The following is a 16,765-nucleotide window of genomic DNA, read 5'->3' as shown; positions in this document are numbered from 1 at the left end:
TTGCCCATAATCGAATTCATGCCAAGAAATGCTTTCATTTCTTTTCTGAATTTATATTGCGCATTATGAAAAACATTTGGGAGGTAAGTTCTCTAGCTCCACTTGAAAACTGGTTGGTGGTTGCAATGCTCTTTGATGATAGGTTCTACTATAGAAGAAGGTTCAGGTGACAGTGTTGTTGGATTCTGAAGTTCAAACGCTGTATCATCGCTGTTCATCCTGTGTTAGAAGCCTTTGATCTTCTTCGTCAAGAAGTAAATCGTCACTATTATCGGCCATCAGAAGCTGTTGTATTTCATTTTCCTTGAGTTCGAAAAGTCTACGTCCCTTACGAATCATTCTGCAGCAATATGAATAAAAAAGTGAAGTTATTTGACAAAAATCATCTGTACAAAAACTAAAGTTTTCCTCATACATAGTATCTTTCTACAATCACAGGGGTACATCGGTCCCTTTGTATTTACAATGTTATATCTATACAAGTAGCATAAATAATGGTTTGATAAATGTATAGAATAACAATTTAATTACCAGGCAACGATTATTTCACACTCTGAAAAGTTGGAAAACATTTTTACACTTATAATTTTTCTTGTAAAAATTAAGATTCTCGCACCAAAAGAACTGACAGTTTCTACTGGTCATAAACAAAGAATGGTGTCCCTAACAACCTATTTCCAGCAAAAAATACATAAAGTACGATTTAGAACTAATAAATAAGAAAGTGATATACATCGGCTCCTTAATAATTAAGACGTGCCACGGTCGTCTAAGGGTTAGGAAATGGTTATCCTGTTTTTAAAACAAGGTTCATGTATTGGATTAAGGGCAGGGATTTCTTTATATATCAAGCGTATCGAAAATCATAACTTCTTTAAAAATAGAATTGAAATTATTCTCAGAAATTACACCAAAAGAAGTGTAGATTTCAATAAGAACTACAAAATTGTTAAAGACCTTGACAATCTCGCCTGATTCTGTGTAAAACCTTATTTTCGTACACTTTAATTTTGGTCAAACATGAAAAATAGTAATCTTACCCTTTAACAACATTAAATGAGTCAAGACTAACATTTTACAGTGTAAGTACGCAAAATCTTTTGATCGCTCGAACTTTAACCACTTTAACCCTAAGTGTATTTTTTATATAAATAATTACCGGTAACAATGTAATATATATTTATAAACTTTGTTCAATTAGCACAATGATATATTCTACCTTTATTCGCACATTTTTATTATCGCTTTATTTTCGCCTCCATATTTCTATATCTTTGTAGAAATAGAAAAATGTTGATACTAAATCTAATATATGAGGAATTTCAATCTCTATCCACTTTTACGAGGAATCTTTGAAAATCAATTTACGCTACTCTCATTTCATATCCTGATATCTCAGCTAAAACAACAGGGTTGTGGTTGCAAAGCCCGGCTGAATGAGCTTTCAGAGAGTAAGCACAAGTCCCGTAGTTACTTATCAGGTACCGGTAATATTATTTACGAGCACATGCAGCCGCGTGAGCGAGTCGTCAACTTGGACTTTTACGACATATAATCGCGCGGTTTATGACACGACGGAGACGAAATCGCTTCCGAGGTAATACCAATTTCGGTTTTCACCCCCAAAAAAGCGTAGAATTTTAAATTAAGATAAGCAGTCGGTTGCTATTTTATTTAGACGTCAGCAAATTGACAGCACATCTCGATTAAGTGGTACAAAAGGTCTATTCATTGGAGGCGAGATAGGGTCGACAAAAGGGAACAGCTTTAATATTATCAGCAATATTGCGGGAAGTCGATAAATAAAACTTTTTGTCGCATCTTCGATTGGAAGTGGTAGCGCACAACGAAGTAGAGAGTTGAAAGAACTTTTTTTTAACGACTTCCAGCACTTCACGTCTAGATAGGCCCTGAGTTTAGTTTTCCTGTTCCGTGAAAACTTTTCCTGTTTTCACCGAATCCCTTCGGGTTTATTTCAGAAGTGATATTTACAAGTTGTAACGTGCCTGGTATTGGCGTTGCATTCGGTTTTGTTTTCGGGTGAAAATTGAAGGACGCTTATTAAACTCTCTTCCAATTATCGGATTTTTCATCCCTCGAAAAAAGAAATATTTCATCAGTCCGCGGCCTTTCCCCCGAAAGTGACTTTGTTACTTCCCGACCAAAGTTGAACAACTTAGATTTACGAGCCATCGCCGCGAAGGAAAGAAGCCGATGATAGCATCCGGCCCTACCTCGAACCTTTTAAGTCGTTCCCGCTTCCATTTTCGGTAGACAGATTAATTAAATAACGATTACGACGATAAATTTCAAAGAAAATGCGTAGATCACGCCATCGGACGGAAATATTTCTTCCACCGTAATTCCTGTTATCAGCGGGGTAGTGGCCCTTCGATGACCTCCCACAGTAACCCTATTTTACTTGAACAGAACGCTGCAGGGAGATTCATTTTACCTGATAAGATGTGGAACGATCAATTTTCCCGATGTACTCATGATAAATGGAGGTCTTAGGTAATCGGAAAATTATCAAATCGCATTGTAACCTTAGAATAATAAAGTATTTCGTTTCATTTAGAACTATTAACCCATTTGCATCATTCAGAAGAAATGATAAAGTAGCTCATACCACCAAACTTTATTTTATTATAGTATACAGTTAAGTAAATTATACAGTCTTGGCCAAAAGTATTGAGCACCCTAAAAATGTCTTGGAAACAACATTAGAGCCCTCTTTTATATCACTTTTTGTCGACACAAACTTGGACGACGTTAAGTTGTAACAAGATAACGCAACATGCCACAAAGCTATCCGCACAATGACTTAGTTCGAGAAAGTAATATAGAGCTTCTGGACTGGCCAACCCAATTCCGGACCTAAACCCCATAGAGTATTTATGGGGTTTATTGAATCACAAAGTTAGGCGTCACACTATTCATTCAAAAGAAGCGCTAAAAGAAAACTGCAAAAAACTTGTGTCCTCTTTACCAAAAAGAATTTTGGCCCTGATTAAGGCAAAAGGCAAAACATTATAAACCTATACAATTTATTTTAATTTGATATTTCGAAAGTTAACCTGGGTGCTCAATAGTTATGGCCAAGGCTGTAATTATAATACATTTGCGGACAATCAGAAAAAAGCAGACATCACTAGCACTAGAATTAACACTAGATCTAGTTTTAGCTGTTATTAACCACCAGGCTGGTCTATATTTTCATATGAACTGAAAGTAGAACTAACACTAGAAACTGTGCATCAATTACAGTTATGACGTAACAGTTTAACGTACGACTTGCATCAGTTTGCACATCAAATGGTTTCTCGAAGTTAGGACATGTAAGTATAGGGGCTGAAACCAAACATGCTTTTATCTTCTCCAAGTCAAGCGTACACTCATCGGACCAACAAAACATTTGGGCTTTTCGAAGAAGAGATGATGAAGAAGACACAAGTGGATGTAGGAATTTTCATTATACACATGACCTTTTCTGGATGCACTGTTACCCTTCTTTCATTCACAATACAACCCAAGTATCGCAATACTGAACGACAAAATTGGCATTTCTTTCGGCTAACCGTCAAATCATCTTCCTTTAAACGCTCTAATACTTCACAAAACACGTCTAAGTGTTTCGGAAAGTCGTTAGCAATAATTATAATATCAAGATATACAAATACATAAGGTTCACAATTATACCGAGAACACTGTCAATAAGCCGCTACCAAGTCGTAGATGCATTGTAGACCAAAATACATACGACAAATTGCAATAATCCCCTTCCTGGAACAACGAAAGCTGAAATAGGACGTTATTTTTCTTCTACAGGTACCAGCCAATACGAACTTTTAATATCCAATGATGACAAATAACAAGCATCTCTAAGATTATCGAAGGTAGATGTCACAAAAAGTAAAGAATATGCGTCTCGTTCCGTTATTTTATTTACCTTCCAATAGTCAACACAAAATCTGTAGGTTTTATACTTTTTGGATACTATTACAATGGCGATATCGAATGCTCCACAATACCATCTTTTAACATTTTATCAATTTCATCGTTGACGAATCTCAATAAAGCTGACTGTCATGCCCTATACTTCCACGCAAAACAAAGCACTTGCCTGCACGCTGACTCTACAATGAGGTCAGAGATCTCATGCACAGACGCAATGCTTCAAAAACTCTTCTTTGAAGACATCCTTCCAACGCTAATTGGGAAAGCTGCTTTACGTAACCGCTGCAACCAACGTTGTAAGAATTTAAAAAAATTGTATATTTATCGGAAATTGTCCTATGCTACCTCCAATACATTCTGGAAAACTATGCGTTCTCTTGGTGTAGTTGAATCTCCTTTTTATCATGGTAGTTTTGATTGTGACTCTGGCTAGTTATATTGCCGAATCCCCTATCACTCTCGACGATTCAATTAAGGTATCACCAATTCTTACCATTAATGCCTCCGCTACTATCAGTTCCAGATTTTCCTTGGAGTTATTTGACGAATTCCTAGTCCGCCATGCTCTCAGACATTTTCGGTCCACTAGTGTTGGTGTAGATGATGTCAGCATTAAGCAGCTCCTTCTTATTTTGGATATAATCATTCTTCCACTACTCCAGATATTTAACTTCTCCATTGAGACAACGTCCTTCGCTTCTATTTGGAAACTAGCTTATGTTGTACCCATACCTAAACATAAGTGTCCCACTCGTCTAACAATAAGTGATGTTCGTCCTATATCTATTATTTCCGTAATTTTTTAAGCACTTGAGCACTTGGTGTATATGCAGGCGCAACGGTATTTTGATGAGTACAAGGTTATCACTGATTTTCAGTATAGTTGATACTGGATCCATACTTCAGTATGGATATTAGACGTGGTTGTGATGACGGGCGTTTGACCTTACTGGTTTTGACGTCAGCAAGGCATTTGCTGTTGATCACAGCTTGTTGGTGGTAATTCTATGCTCTGTAGGTTTTTCGCCGAGTTGTGTCGCTTGGTTTCAATCATACCTTTTTAATCGTTCCTTGTGTGTACGTGACTCCTCATCTTCCCCGTATGTATTTACAAGCCGTTGCGGTGTGCCTCAGAGCAGTGTTTTGGATCCACTTCTCTTTTCCGTCTTCATAAATTGCGTTACTAAGACAATTAAGATAATTAATTAGCAACTTTCACCTATATGCAGACGACCTCCAAATGTATACATCCGCAGCTGTGGATGAACATCCAGCAGCGGTAATGCGTCTTAATACGGATCTTGCTAGTGTTCTAGACTGGTCTAGATGCCTCAAGCTATTGCTTTCGCATCAAGGCCTTTGCTAACAAAATTTTACTCTATCAATAATACCCATCTGACACTTAATGGTAACATCATACAATTCTCTCAAACAGTTAAAACCTTGGTGGTTATGATGGATTCTGCATTGTCCTGACAGCGTCAGATTCAGTTTGTCTGCAGGAAGGTTTATTTCTGTTTCTAATCCCTACGCAAACTTGGTTGTTTCCTTCCACCTATTGTTCGTCGCAACCTCTGTTACTCTTTAATTCTCCCCCATTTGGACTCTGCCGATGCCGTGTACCCAGACTTTTCGATTAGTCTCCGTAACAAATTAGAGAGGTTACAAAATAATTATCTGCGCTTTATTTTCGACTTGAGAAAGTATGACCATGTTATATGATCGGGATGGTATACAACGAGTATCCTGTATTAGGGACTTGGGAGTCATGTTTGATGAGAAATTGTTGTTCAGAGAGCACGTTGATGGAGTAGTTAATAAAGCTTGGCGCATGTTGGAGTTTGTTATTAGGTCTACTGAGCATTTTTCTAACATAAATGCAATTAAAACACTATATTTTGCTTATGTTTACAGTATTCTAAACTACTGTAGCGTTGTGTGGAATCCTCATTACCACATACATATCGATAGATTGGAGCGGGTGCAGAGAAAATTTTTGAAGTACTTGTGTTATAAATCTCATCTAGTGTATGATGACTACGACTCTATTTGTGCTTCTTTACGGTTTCTGTCCCTCCATCAGCGTCGCACCTGCAATGATTTGCTATTTTTTTTCAAAATTCTCAACAATGAGTGTGATTGCGCCGGGCTCGTTAGCTTGATTAATATTCACGTTGCACCGAGAAATTTGCGATATAATTTTTTGTTCTTCACTCCGGCTGCGCGTACGAATGCGTTCCTCCACTTCCCAATGATGAGAATGGCAAGAGCGGCTGATCGTTTCCCAATTGACATTTTTCGGTACACGTATCCGGTATTTAGACGTATGGTTACGACTGCTGCACTGGCCTCGCCGACCGGACTGGTCTGATTATAGTTTGTCTAATTTTACATTAAATTTAATCGGAATTTAATCGAATTTCACTCGTCAATTGTTACTTATATACATATATATATATTTTTTTTTTGTTTTATATTTTTTGTATAATTTTCATTTGGTTTGCGTCTCTGTATGTATTTCTTCTGGCTTATATTGCGCTGATATTTCTGTTTGATTTCTTTATGTCAATGTTGTGATGCAGTATTATAGGGTTTGTCCCGTTCTGTATCCATTTGTATAAATAAATAAATAAATAATATGGTAATCATCTCGAAATGCTCACCGTTGAGAAGCGTAGATCCTTTCACATATTAACTACCTTATACAAGATACTTTCCTCTCAATCTCCAATTTACCTGTTTGCTGCATTTCAGTTCATGGCATTTCGCAGTCTTTCTGCTAGAGCACAGTCTGATGTCTCACTCATGTTTCCCGTTCATCGTACTGAAATATATCACAGATCATTCACTGTACTAGCTATAACTCTGTGGAATAATTTACCCACAGAATTGTGTAATGCTCGTAGCTTGGCGTATTCAAAGCTTAGCTAAGATATCCCCTGTTGTCTTTACAGTTATCTGAGACTGATTTGATGTCATCTGCTTCTTCTTTTTTCCTTCTTCAGCTGACAGCTTTGTTTGCTATTTTCCAATCATTTTGCGCTTAATGCGATTTTCTTTCTTTACTGTTCTCTCCTATTCTTTTTCTGTTACTTGACATAGTTGCCATATTAATTATTTATCATAATTCCATACATACATTGCAAATTGGGTCTTTTTGAAAACATTGCCTCTACGATAAATTGATCTTTTGTCAACCTTGTGTTAATGTTATGTAATAATGTATATTTTTCTGTTATTATTGTAAATCTTGGTGTCTATAAAAATATTATTATTATTAAAGCAGGTGAAGTATAGGATAGTGTCGTTGTTTAGTCGGCTCAGAAATAGTGCGAATAACGTGTTCTACTAAGTTAGTGTAACCTAACTTCTCTTCTTTTCCAGAAAATAACTCTTCTATAGTAATCTCTTGATCCGTGTTTATAGATAAAACGTCACAAGTATCAACGAAAGTTCACTGGTTATGCCGAAGGTTCTACTAAAAGTAGAACTAATATTAGACCTAGAACTAGAAACATTCGGATTTAGCCGTCTTGAGAGAACGTAAACCCAAATGATTCTAATTCTAGATCTAGTATTAGTTCTAGTGATAGTGCTAGTGTTAGTTCTAATTTCAGTTTGTTATTCAACATCAGGATGTTGTATATTTTTATTGTAGTAGAACTAACACTAGACCTAGAATTAGAAACATTCGGGTTTAGCCGTACGTCTGTTAAGACGAGACAGCACAAATTAATGCTGTTATTCAGCGCCAAGTTGTATATTTTAAACACTTCGAATTAGTTTCTGAAGAGGGTTATAGTGCTAGTGTTAGTTCTAGTTTTAGTACAAATAATACACTAATTATAATAAAAGCAATGATGATTGTGTAAATATTGTCAATATTGCATTAACTTTATAGTAAGTATTAATAAAATATTTCAGGAAATTTTTAGTTATAAAATGATTCCAATTTATCAAATAATTATTAATACATTATGCACTTTTGATTTATGTAGTCCCGCTATCGATAAAACGTGGATGTAAAAGGTTGTATACCAATATATTTACAGACAGCGAACAATAGCAAACATTTGTCAGGTGAATTTATTTAAACAAGTTGTACCAGTCGGCAGCGACAGTTTGAAATTAAATTATTTAGACTTGCGTATATAAACATTGCATATAAAATAAATTCAATTTTTAGTTGATAGTCGAGTTTTCAATAAAGTCTGTGTTTACACATAGAATCCCATATATACCTAAATCAAAATTGTATACACCCATTCAGTTAATTTTGATTTAGTTCTAATATGATGTAGTGTTACAAACCAACCGCAACGACTCAATTACAGTGTCATGTGTGTTGTCGTATGATTTATGTGTGGGGCGTTCGTACATCTAATTATCGATTAGTATCAATATTTATTCAATGGTAACTTTAAAAGTACGAAAGGCAACTAATGCGTTTTTAATTTCGCCGCCCTTTTGAAATATTTACGTTAGGATCATAAATAATATCGGTTGATCCTGAAACATCCCCTCGTAAACACATCATCGCAATTTGTCTAAACGTAAATATTTTATGGGCGAAGATACACTTTCGCCACGATTGACCTCGTCCCCTTCCTCCTGCAGACCGCAAAAACCTCGGGTAATGGAAGGGAGGAAAGGAAAATCCGATATGGTCTGGCAGATTTACGGCGTCACGTGCGAAATACATACATCGTTTTAAGAAAATATGAATATCATACATTACGTGATCGGGGATATGCTGAAAATCTCATCTAGAGATTTTCAGTAATGACCGGTTCCATTCAAAGAGAAGCAGGATTTATACAAATGTTCGTCATATTTAATGTGTCTAAAAATGGTTCGGCGAAAGTGACAGAAATGACGGGAAATCGATGACATGATAGCAACGTATTATCCTGAAAGAGCCCTTCGTTGGATGACTGTGGAGTTTTTCGAGCTGCGCAGAATAATGTATTGCCCGAACTGGGTTAAAGACGTTTTCATTAGTTGCGCGCTCCGCCTCGATGTGGCGTCGTAGTTTCTGTACCGAGAAAGGGCAATATTTCATTTTGTCACATTTGCCGAATATTTACCATGCGAAATTCCAAGAAGAATTCTATTTTCCACGTTCACTTTTAGACATAATAGAACATCCGCGGCCGATGAATATATGATAAAGTCGCGTATTGATTTTCAATTGTCACAGAGTCAAAGTCCTTTAAGAATGTCGTAAGAATTTATTGGAAATCCCGTCCAGACCCAAAACAAATTTTCCCGGCTCATAAACGTTCAAAATTCGCACAGCAGGCGGTATAAAACTCGGCCCCGTCCGATAAAACCCGCAACTTAGTTTTAGACAAATTGGCAGAAGGGCCTCGAACTAAGCCGTCGTTAGTTTGCCCCGTTCGATCGTAAAAAATCCGATAAACTATCCACTCCCAACCAAGTTTCTTATCTAGCGACGTTAGCAAACTTTGTTCACTCAGTTTCGCGATTCCTGTACGCATTTTTTTCTTATTTCATTTTGATATTATCTTACATTTATATTAAATTTCTCCAACCTTAAACTTAATTAGTAGCCATAGAAGAGGCGTAAAGAGAAATAGAAACTTCTCATAAATCATTAACCCTCATCCTCCCAACCTATTTTTCTTAAGATAACTACCAGGTGGGGTGTATTTGCACTCCAATGGTTGAAGGCCTAAAACAAATTAAAATAGCAATTGTTTGTTATTGCAAGGACACTGAACTGTTATATGACAAACACAAACATTTAACAAGTTAAACATTATAATATTGACAAAACGGTTTGTTTGAGGAATATTCAGCACTTTTTGCACAGAGTACATGTGTTCTTTCTGTCACGTTTTCAGAAGCCGAAATAACAACGGTCTGGTGTTACAACTACTTTTGTTGTAGTTGCTGTTGTATTTATAGTGGATTGGTTACTTTGTACTTCTGGTACAACTTGTATCATAAGTTTTTTTAGTTGGCCTTGTTTGTTTGGCCATATTTGTTGCTGTAATGACGAATGATGTTTTCTTTTACTAAGTCCTTTCCTAACTGCAACAGAAATTTTCTTCGTGCATCTTTATCATCCTCTTTCCAGCCGGGATTACCGAACATCCATACCTTGAATGCATTGATGGCAGCTATATCCAGAATATGATAAAATAGGACCATGGGCCATCTGTTGGTATTCCTTTGAGTTGAATATTGTTGAGCAAGCTGATCACCTACATCAACAGCTCCTTTGGTTTTGTTGTATGACAATATAATTTCAGGCTTGTAATCTTCATCTTCTCCTCCTGCCTTATTATCGGTGTGTTGGCTTTATAGCAATATTACTGCTCTATTTTTTTGGCACGTATGATACCAGAGTACGATTGTCTCTGTATGCAAGCATAGAAGAATTTATAGGTTTATATGGTCTACGAAGCAATTCCCTTAAGCCAAAGTTTATCCGACAATTACAGGCTCGTGAAAAAATGATCAGTAGTTATTCCATGTCTTGCCGGTAAGTCGGTACCGGTAAGTGGTTTACTAAGTCTGGTACCGCTCTCTCTCCTTGGTTCTTTTTTGGTTGAAAAAATATGCTCACAATTCATATCAGATAATTTTACGTAAGACATAGCCTTGCCCAGATGTACCTGCATATTTGTTATGTATGCAGAATCGCAGTCTGCCACGGTCCAAATCTTGATCCTGTATTTTGCAGGTTACGGAACAAGTTGTTCATCCACGCATATATGGCCATCTGGATTGCAGCTAATTTTACATTTTGCAACAAATATATCAAATATCTCTCTAATCGCAGGCAGTTTGTCGTTTTCTCTTCATTCTTCTGTAGATTCGAAATTATCAAAACGTAGAAATCACGTGAATTCGTGATAACGATTACGAGACATAGTAGCTGAAATAATAGCTCTACGGTAGGCAGGATCAGTACACCATAACACGTCGACAGATTCCTTACTACTTTTAAGAGCACCAATTGTAAGTAAAAGTCCAATATAGGCCAATATTTCATTTTTACTTGTTGGAACATATGTTCTTCGTTTCAAAGGGTTACCAGCATTCCATCATTCGTAGAAGTCAGTAGCCTTACGGTTTGTTACAGTTATAATAATATTTATAATTTCTGGCGTAATAAACAGCAAAAATGCATCTCTGATGCTACAAATTCTAGAAGTGTAGGCCACTAGACCAGGAGTAACATTCAATATATTTGTTCGAGATCTCCTAACTTATATATTTTTTGGATGTTTTGACCATTCAGTGCCATCTTTAGCTATATCTTTAGCTGCGCCATCAATTTCATCTAAACTATATCAGAAATTTCATCATACTCGAATTCATCAACTGTCACATGATTAATTTCCTCGTCGCTGTCTTCTTCTTGCAGAAAATCGTCGAATTCTGGATCATCATTAACCAGTAGCATCAACATCTCCTCTTCGATAAGGCTTTTTGGAGCACGCATTTTCGAAACAGTACTCATAGCGTTCAAAACAAAAGGCATTAATAGAATTCACTAAGCGTACAACACAAGTGATGAAGCTAACTGAAATATGTGGTCAAGTAGAATTTCAGTATTAACCGAATTTCTCTCTTGCTTTTCCTAATTGTTCCTAATACTGTGAAAGAACCAATTGTACTTTAGTACTACTTCCGTACCAAATTGCATTGCGCGTTCAGATTATACAGAGTATGCTCGTGAATTCTTTCCAACAGTGTAATTCAGTACTGGCAGCTCGTTGTGAAGGGCAGAAAAAACTAATAAACCAAGTAAAGCCTTTATTTTTAACAAAGTAGTTGGCGCGATAGTAGCTGTAATATTTGAATACATAACTTGTCTACGTACTATTTCTGAATTTGTGTGCTGCACAATTTTTGTAATTAAATCAACACTGAAAGATAATTGAAATGCTTCCTAAGGCTTTGAAACCAGTTTTGCTACGCCTTTTGTGTCGCGTCGTCTCAAAACTATGTTGGTGGAGTAGTGGACCAAGCATGTCCATTTTTTCCTCGTATAATTCTTAGAACCTCTCATTTCCTCAGCGATAGCATCACTTTCATCACTCAGACGGCTCATATTGAGATTCGGAATAGGCCAAAATGTCATTTTCGTTTTTGCTACCGCTGCTTCCTTCAAAATCTGATTCGTCATCGTTATCAGTTTCAGCTAAACACTTATCGATTTCTGAGGAATGTAAAGCCATGGTTCTTAAGTAATCACTAGATCATTTACACTGCACAATAATTACAACAATGTTATACACACTTTAATACTTTAAAAGTAACAAATAACGACATTGTAAACTAAATTGCGATCTTTGGTACGAGAAAAATGTAACACTACTACTAAACATTCGTAAAATATACGACTACGTGACAATTTTGAAAAAATGGATATGCGCCGCGCAACAGCCAAAAGCAGACTTAATAGAGGGTAGGAGGGAAGAGGGTATTGCGGCTTTCAGTGCTCAAGGTCAACACACTGAGGCAGACGACAAAAAATCCATTTCACGGTTGTAAGAATTACGAATGCTAAGTGTTTAAAGATTAATCACAACTTATGCAGTTTTGCGCAGGCATTCTATGTGTCAGTATTTAATTTAAACCCCAAACATTAAAAATTGTGGATGACAATGATATTGATAAAAAACGTTCAAATACATCACAAAGACATAATCGATAAACGATTTCTTTCCAACTAATTAACCAAGTTGTTAATTAGCCAAGCAATTCCATAAGATGCTTATTGCTTTGAAACAGAAATAATTGGTTTCCCACCAATATAGTAGTTCTTTTTTTTACATCTGAATGATTGCCTCTTGCGAAATTAAAGGCGCGTCAGCAAATTATTTAACTGCCCGACATGACAACGGGTAATTTATAAGGGCGCCGATAAGGTCGGCATTTAGACAGCCAAACGCTGGCCTCGGGATGTCTTGTCGCTAAAGTTTCACGTCAGTGTCGGAAGAGTGATAACGGAACTTGTTGCGTGCGTCGTTGCCTCGTTTACATTAATTACGGAGCTTTAATTTATCTCAACGCGTCCCTACTGTTGCCGATAAACGAGCTTTGCTCATCCTGTCCAAAAATAATTCGCACTAACACAATTTATTTTTATTATGTTTCAGTTCGTCCATTATGGGTAAAATTGATCGGAGTCAACAAACCATTATCAGCCGATAGTACCTATGAGTTGAGTTGTGAAGTGGTTGGTGCGAAGCCAAAGCCCACGATTACTTGGTGGAAAGGCAGCGTCCAGATGAAAAATACGCGGGAAATCGTAAGTGCTGCGGCATTTTCATAAATTTTTAACGGTTCAAACGTCGTGCACGTCGACAGGCCTCCAGTGAACGTGAAATATCGAAGGGGCGCTTATCTGTGCCGTGATAAAACCAGCATGTGACGTTACCCGTATTCCCGCCACATCCCTGTTTTTCGCTCACACTGTCACTCGCTTTTTGATTTTTATTTCGACGCTACCACGGCTGCGTCGAAACACACGTTACGATTTTTAGCGAAACTTCGAATCGACCGCATTTTTTTAACAAGAATTTTTTGACGCATAACTGAAGAATGCGATATTACAAACGGCACATTTCAAATGTGGACAAATACATTCATGAAACGAGAACGACATGAATGATTGAACACCTGTTATTACCATGATAAAATCTAACAAGAAATCATGCGATAATATTTCATGTTAAAATTTGAAAAGAACAAACTTTTACTCTTGTTTTCCCATCTATTATATATGCCTATATCTTCGTTGTCTTTAGAGATAGCGAAATATTTAATACGCCACTAGAAAGCATGATCTTTTCTTCATCTAAAATCTGTCCTAAAATTTTGTCCTGTCAATATCATGATATCAACAGCAGAAAAAATAAAGAACATCGTCGTGTACACCGAATACACCTCAAAATTATCAAACTTTAAGCCCGTGTGCAGCCGTTATGGAACCGAATATAAAAAAGCTTTATCAATTCGACAAGAACACACTTTGTGCTATCTAAATCCGGGGTTTGTCCGTCAATATCTATCGGCTTCGGCCAAAAAACACGCCTAATAAATAACCCTACTCATAGAATCGGTAGATTGACCTTTCTTAACATAACTCTTTTATTTGGTAGGAACAAAAAACTGAAGCGGTATCAATCATATAGGAAATTTTCCGTTCCATACAATGGTATATAACTTTAGTAGATTGTATGGTTGTACAAGCATTCTCCCCCCAAAAATTGCAAGACTTATAATTATTGTATGTAAATTATTTGTAAACTTTCTTATATGACCAGACAAAATTTCGAGATCATATAGAATTTAACAGAAGTTTTCCGCTCTATGCAGTGGTGTATAACTTTAGTAAATCGCATTGTTACACAAGCATTTGTCCACAAAAACCTACAATATCCGATTATAATTACCTTATGTAAACGTTTACTGCGTCATAACTTTCTAATAGGATACGGACAAAACTCCGAGAACATAAGAAGCGTTCGTTTTAAAAACGACATGTTACTTTTTTACGAAAATCACCTTTTATCACGAAACCCCTCTACATTAGAAGGCACACGTTCCATATATAAATGATATAAATCCCATTTAAACTAACAGAAATATCGCAAACTATCCTATGTTCGTTGGAAAACATCATAATTCTTTGACTTATGTAGTTCTTGCTCCGCACGCTTTTGTATACAGAGCAGGCATGGAGGGGAATTGTCAGTCGGTCATATGGCATCACGCTACTTTTGCCATTTCCTTTGTGTTTGTTTATCGAGAACGAGATTTTGTACGAGACGTTTCTCAAATACGAGTTTAATATGTCTAATTCTAGCGATAAAGAGTGATAATCCTGAGCCACGAAAGAAGAGACAAAAAAATCCTAATATTTATAAGAGAAATGTTATAAAATTTGATAAAGTGAAAGGAAACATAATATTATCACTTTTTCAATTTTAAGGAGTCATGCAAAGTATCTAATCCATCACAATTACATGGACTATGTTGGAAGAGCTGAAAGTAATATCCAATCTGACCCAAAGGTGTTTTGGGCTTTTAATAAATATAAGAAGCATGCGAATGTCATTCCTTCTACGATGTCATGGAATGGAACTGTTGTCGGTGTCGGTATCGGAGTATGCTCATTGTATATATATATATATTATATCTTATCTATGATTGAGAATGGCAAGATCCGCAAATCGTGTTAACATAGATCTATTTTACTATTCTTTCTATGCATTTAAAAAACTGCTCTTTGCTGCAGTTAGTGTGTTGCCTCGAGCGTTCATTTGATATATATTTATATCACCTAGACTTAGTTTTAGTTTTTTCCTTTTGATTCACTTTTATACCATTAATATTAATTGATTATTATTATTGTAAACTGTAGTTTTATTTGTATACAACTGGTTGTTTGTGGTACAATGTTATTGGGTTCGACCTGTTTCTGTACACACAAGAGATAAATAAATAAATAAATTACCACGTACAACAGGTCCGGATTGCAAGTCATTCAAAAAAATTATTTGTTCCACTTAGTAAGAATTTTTTTTTTAATTGCAAAACCAATGCTTTTGAGCATTTTCAGCAGAAGATTTAAACTTTTGCTCAACAAAAATTAACGGGTTTAGTAGAAAAGACGAGCATGACATTTATCTGCAGCAGTTTACCCAGTAAAAAACAAGTTGTATGAAAAAAGCCATGTTTCAAGGGACAATTTTTCGCCACGGTTTGATAGACCTCAAGTTGATACTTGCATTACATGTGAAGAGCTAATTGTCAAAATAAAAAGTCCACAGCAGCTGAAGCCGAGTTAACTGTACACAAAAGGAGAGCCAAGAAGTTCCACAACAAGATATCAGAAAGTCGAAAATTATGTGAAACTAGGGTTGACATTGCAGCACTTACTTTTGATTTTATGCAAAACTTGGGGCTACCACACATCCCAATCCAAGAAATATTTTATTTGCGACAGCTTTGGGTCAACTGTTTCGATGTAAAAAACTTGAAAACGAATGAAACTGTATTTTATGTATTTCATGAAGGTGTAGCAAACAAGGGAAGTAATGCAATATGTTCAATGTTGCTGCACTACATCGATAATTTTTTGGAAGGAAATATAGAGGAATTATTTTTGTTCTCCGATAACTGCCCTGGACAGAACAAAAACCATAATGTCCTAAGATTTTTAATGGCATTAACAGACAACCAACGTTTTCGTAAAGTTAAGCATTACTTTCCAGTTCGGCGCCACTTTTTTTAACAAACGGCTAGGAGTTTGGTGTCACTAAAAAAAACTAAAAAGACATGATTGCATCTTTATTGCAGATCAGTACTATTCCATTATATCTAATGCTTGCCCAAATTTTAAGGTATTCGTCTTTCAGACATATCAGATTTATAACTTCATTAGGTGGTGACCCTTTCATTATAACAGAAACTGCTTGAAAGATGAATCGTTTGGGAAGAAAGTCCCTAAGGAACAAAAACAGTTATTTACACCGTCCACATTCATGTCCTTTGAATACAATCAAAATAAAAGAGGAGTTGTTATAGCACATCAGTTTATTGATGGTTTAATCTATCACATGTTTAGTTTATTAAGAAATAATTCGAATCACGTCATTGCATTACCACCGACAGAAAAGGCGTATCCAAATAATTGTGTTCCAATAAACCCCAAGAAAATAGAAAATATTCCACAAGTTTAGCCTAGCATTCTTGACATAACGCATTTTATCAAGAAATCTTGCGATGGCCAACAACAAATATTGTAGAAGACGGAGAT

At 36.2% G+C, this 16,765-nt stretch overlaps 1 protein-coding gene across 6 annotated transcripts in view; it reads left to right on the top strand.

Annotated features, from left to right (window-relative positions):
• Positions 1-16,765, top strand: part of LOC111424670 (nephrin-like) — a 365,438-nt gene that overhangs the window by 271,897 nt on the left and 76,776 nt on the right. For all 6 annotated transcript variants that reach the window (XM_023058294.2, XM_023058296.2, XM_023058293.2 and 3 more), the window contains one exon: positions 13,098-13,249. In XM_023058294.2, coding sequence (XP_022914062.2) covers positions 13,098-13,249 — 152 coding nt within the window. The remainder of the gene's footprint in view (positions 1-13,097; positions 13,250-16,765) is intronic.

This window comes from Onthophagus taurus, chromosome 7 (assembly GCF_036711975.1).
Source record: "Onthophagus taurus isolate NC chromosome 7, IU_Otau_3.0, whole genome shotgun sequence".
NCBI lineage: Eukaryota > Metazoa > Arthropoda > Insecta > Coleoptera > Scarabaeidae > Onthophagus > Onthophagus taurus.
The sequence above is the reverse complement of the archived record's forward strand: the minus strand, read 5'-3'. Positions and strand labels throughout refer to the sequence as shown.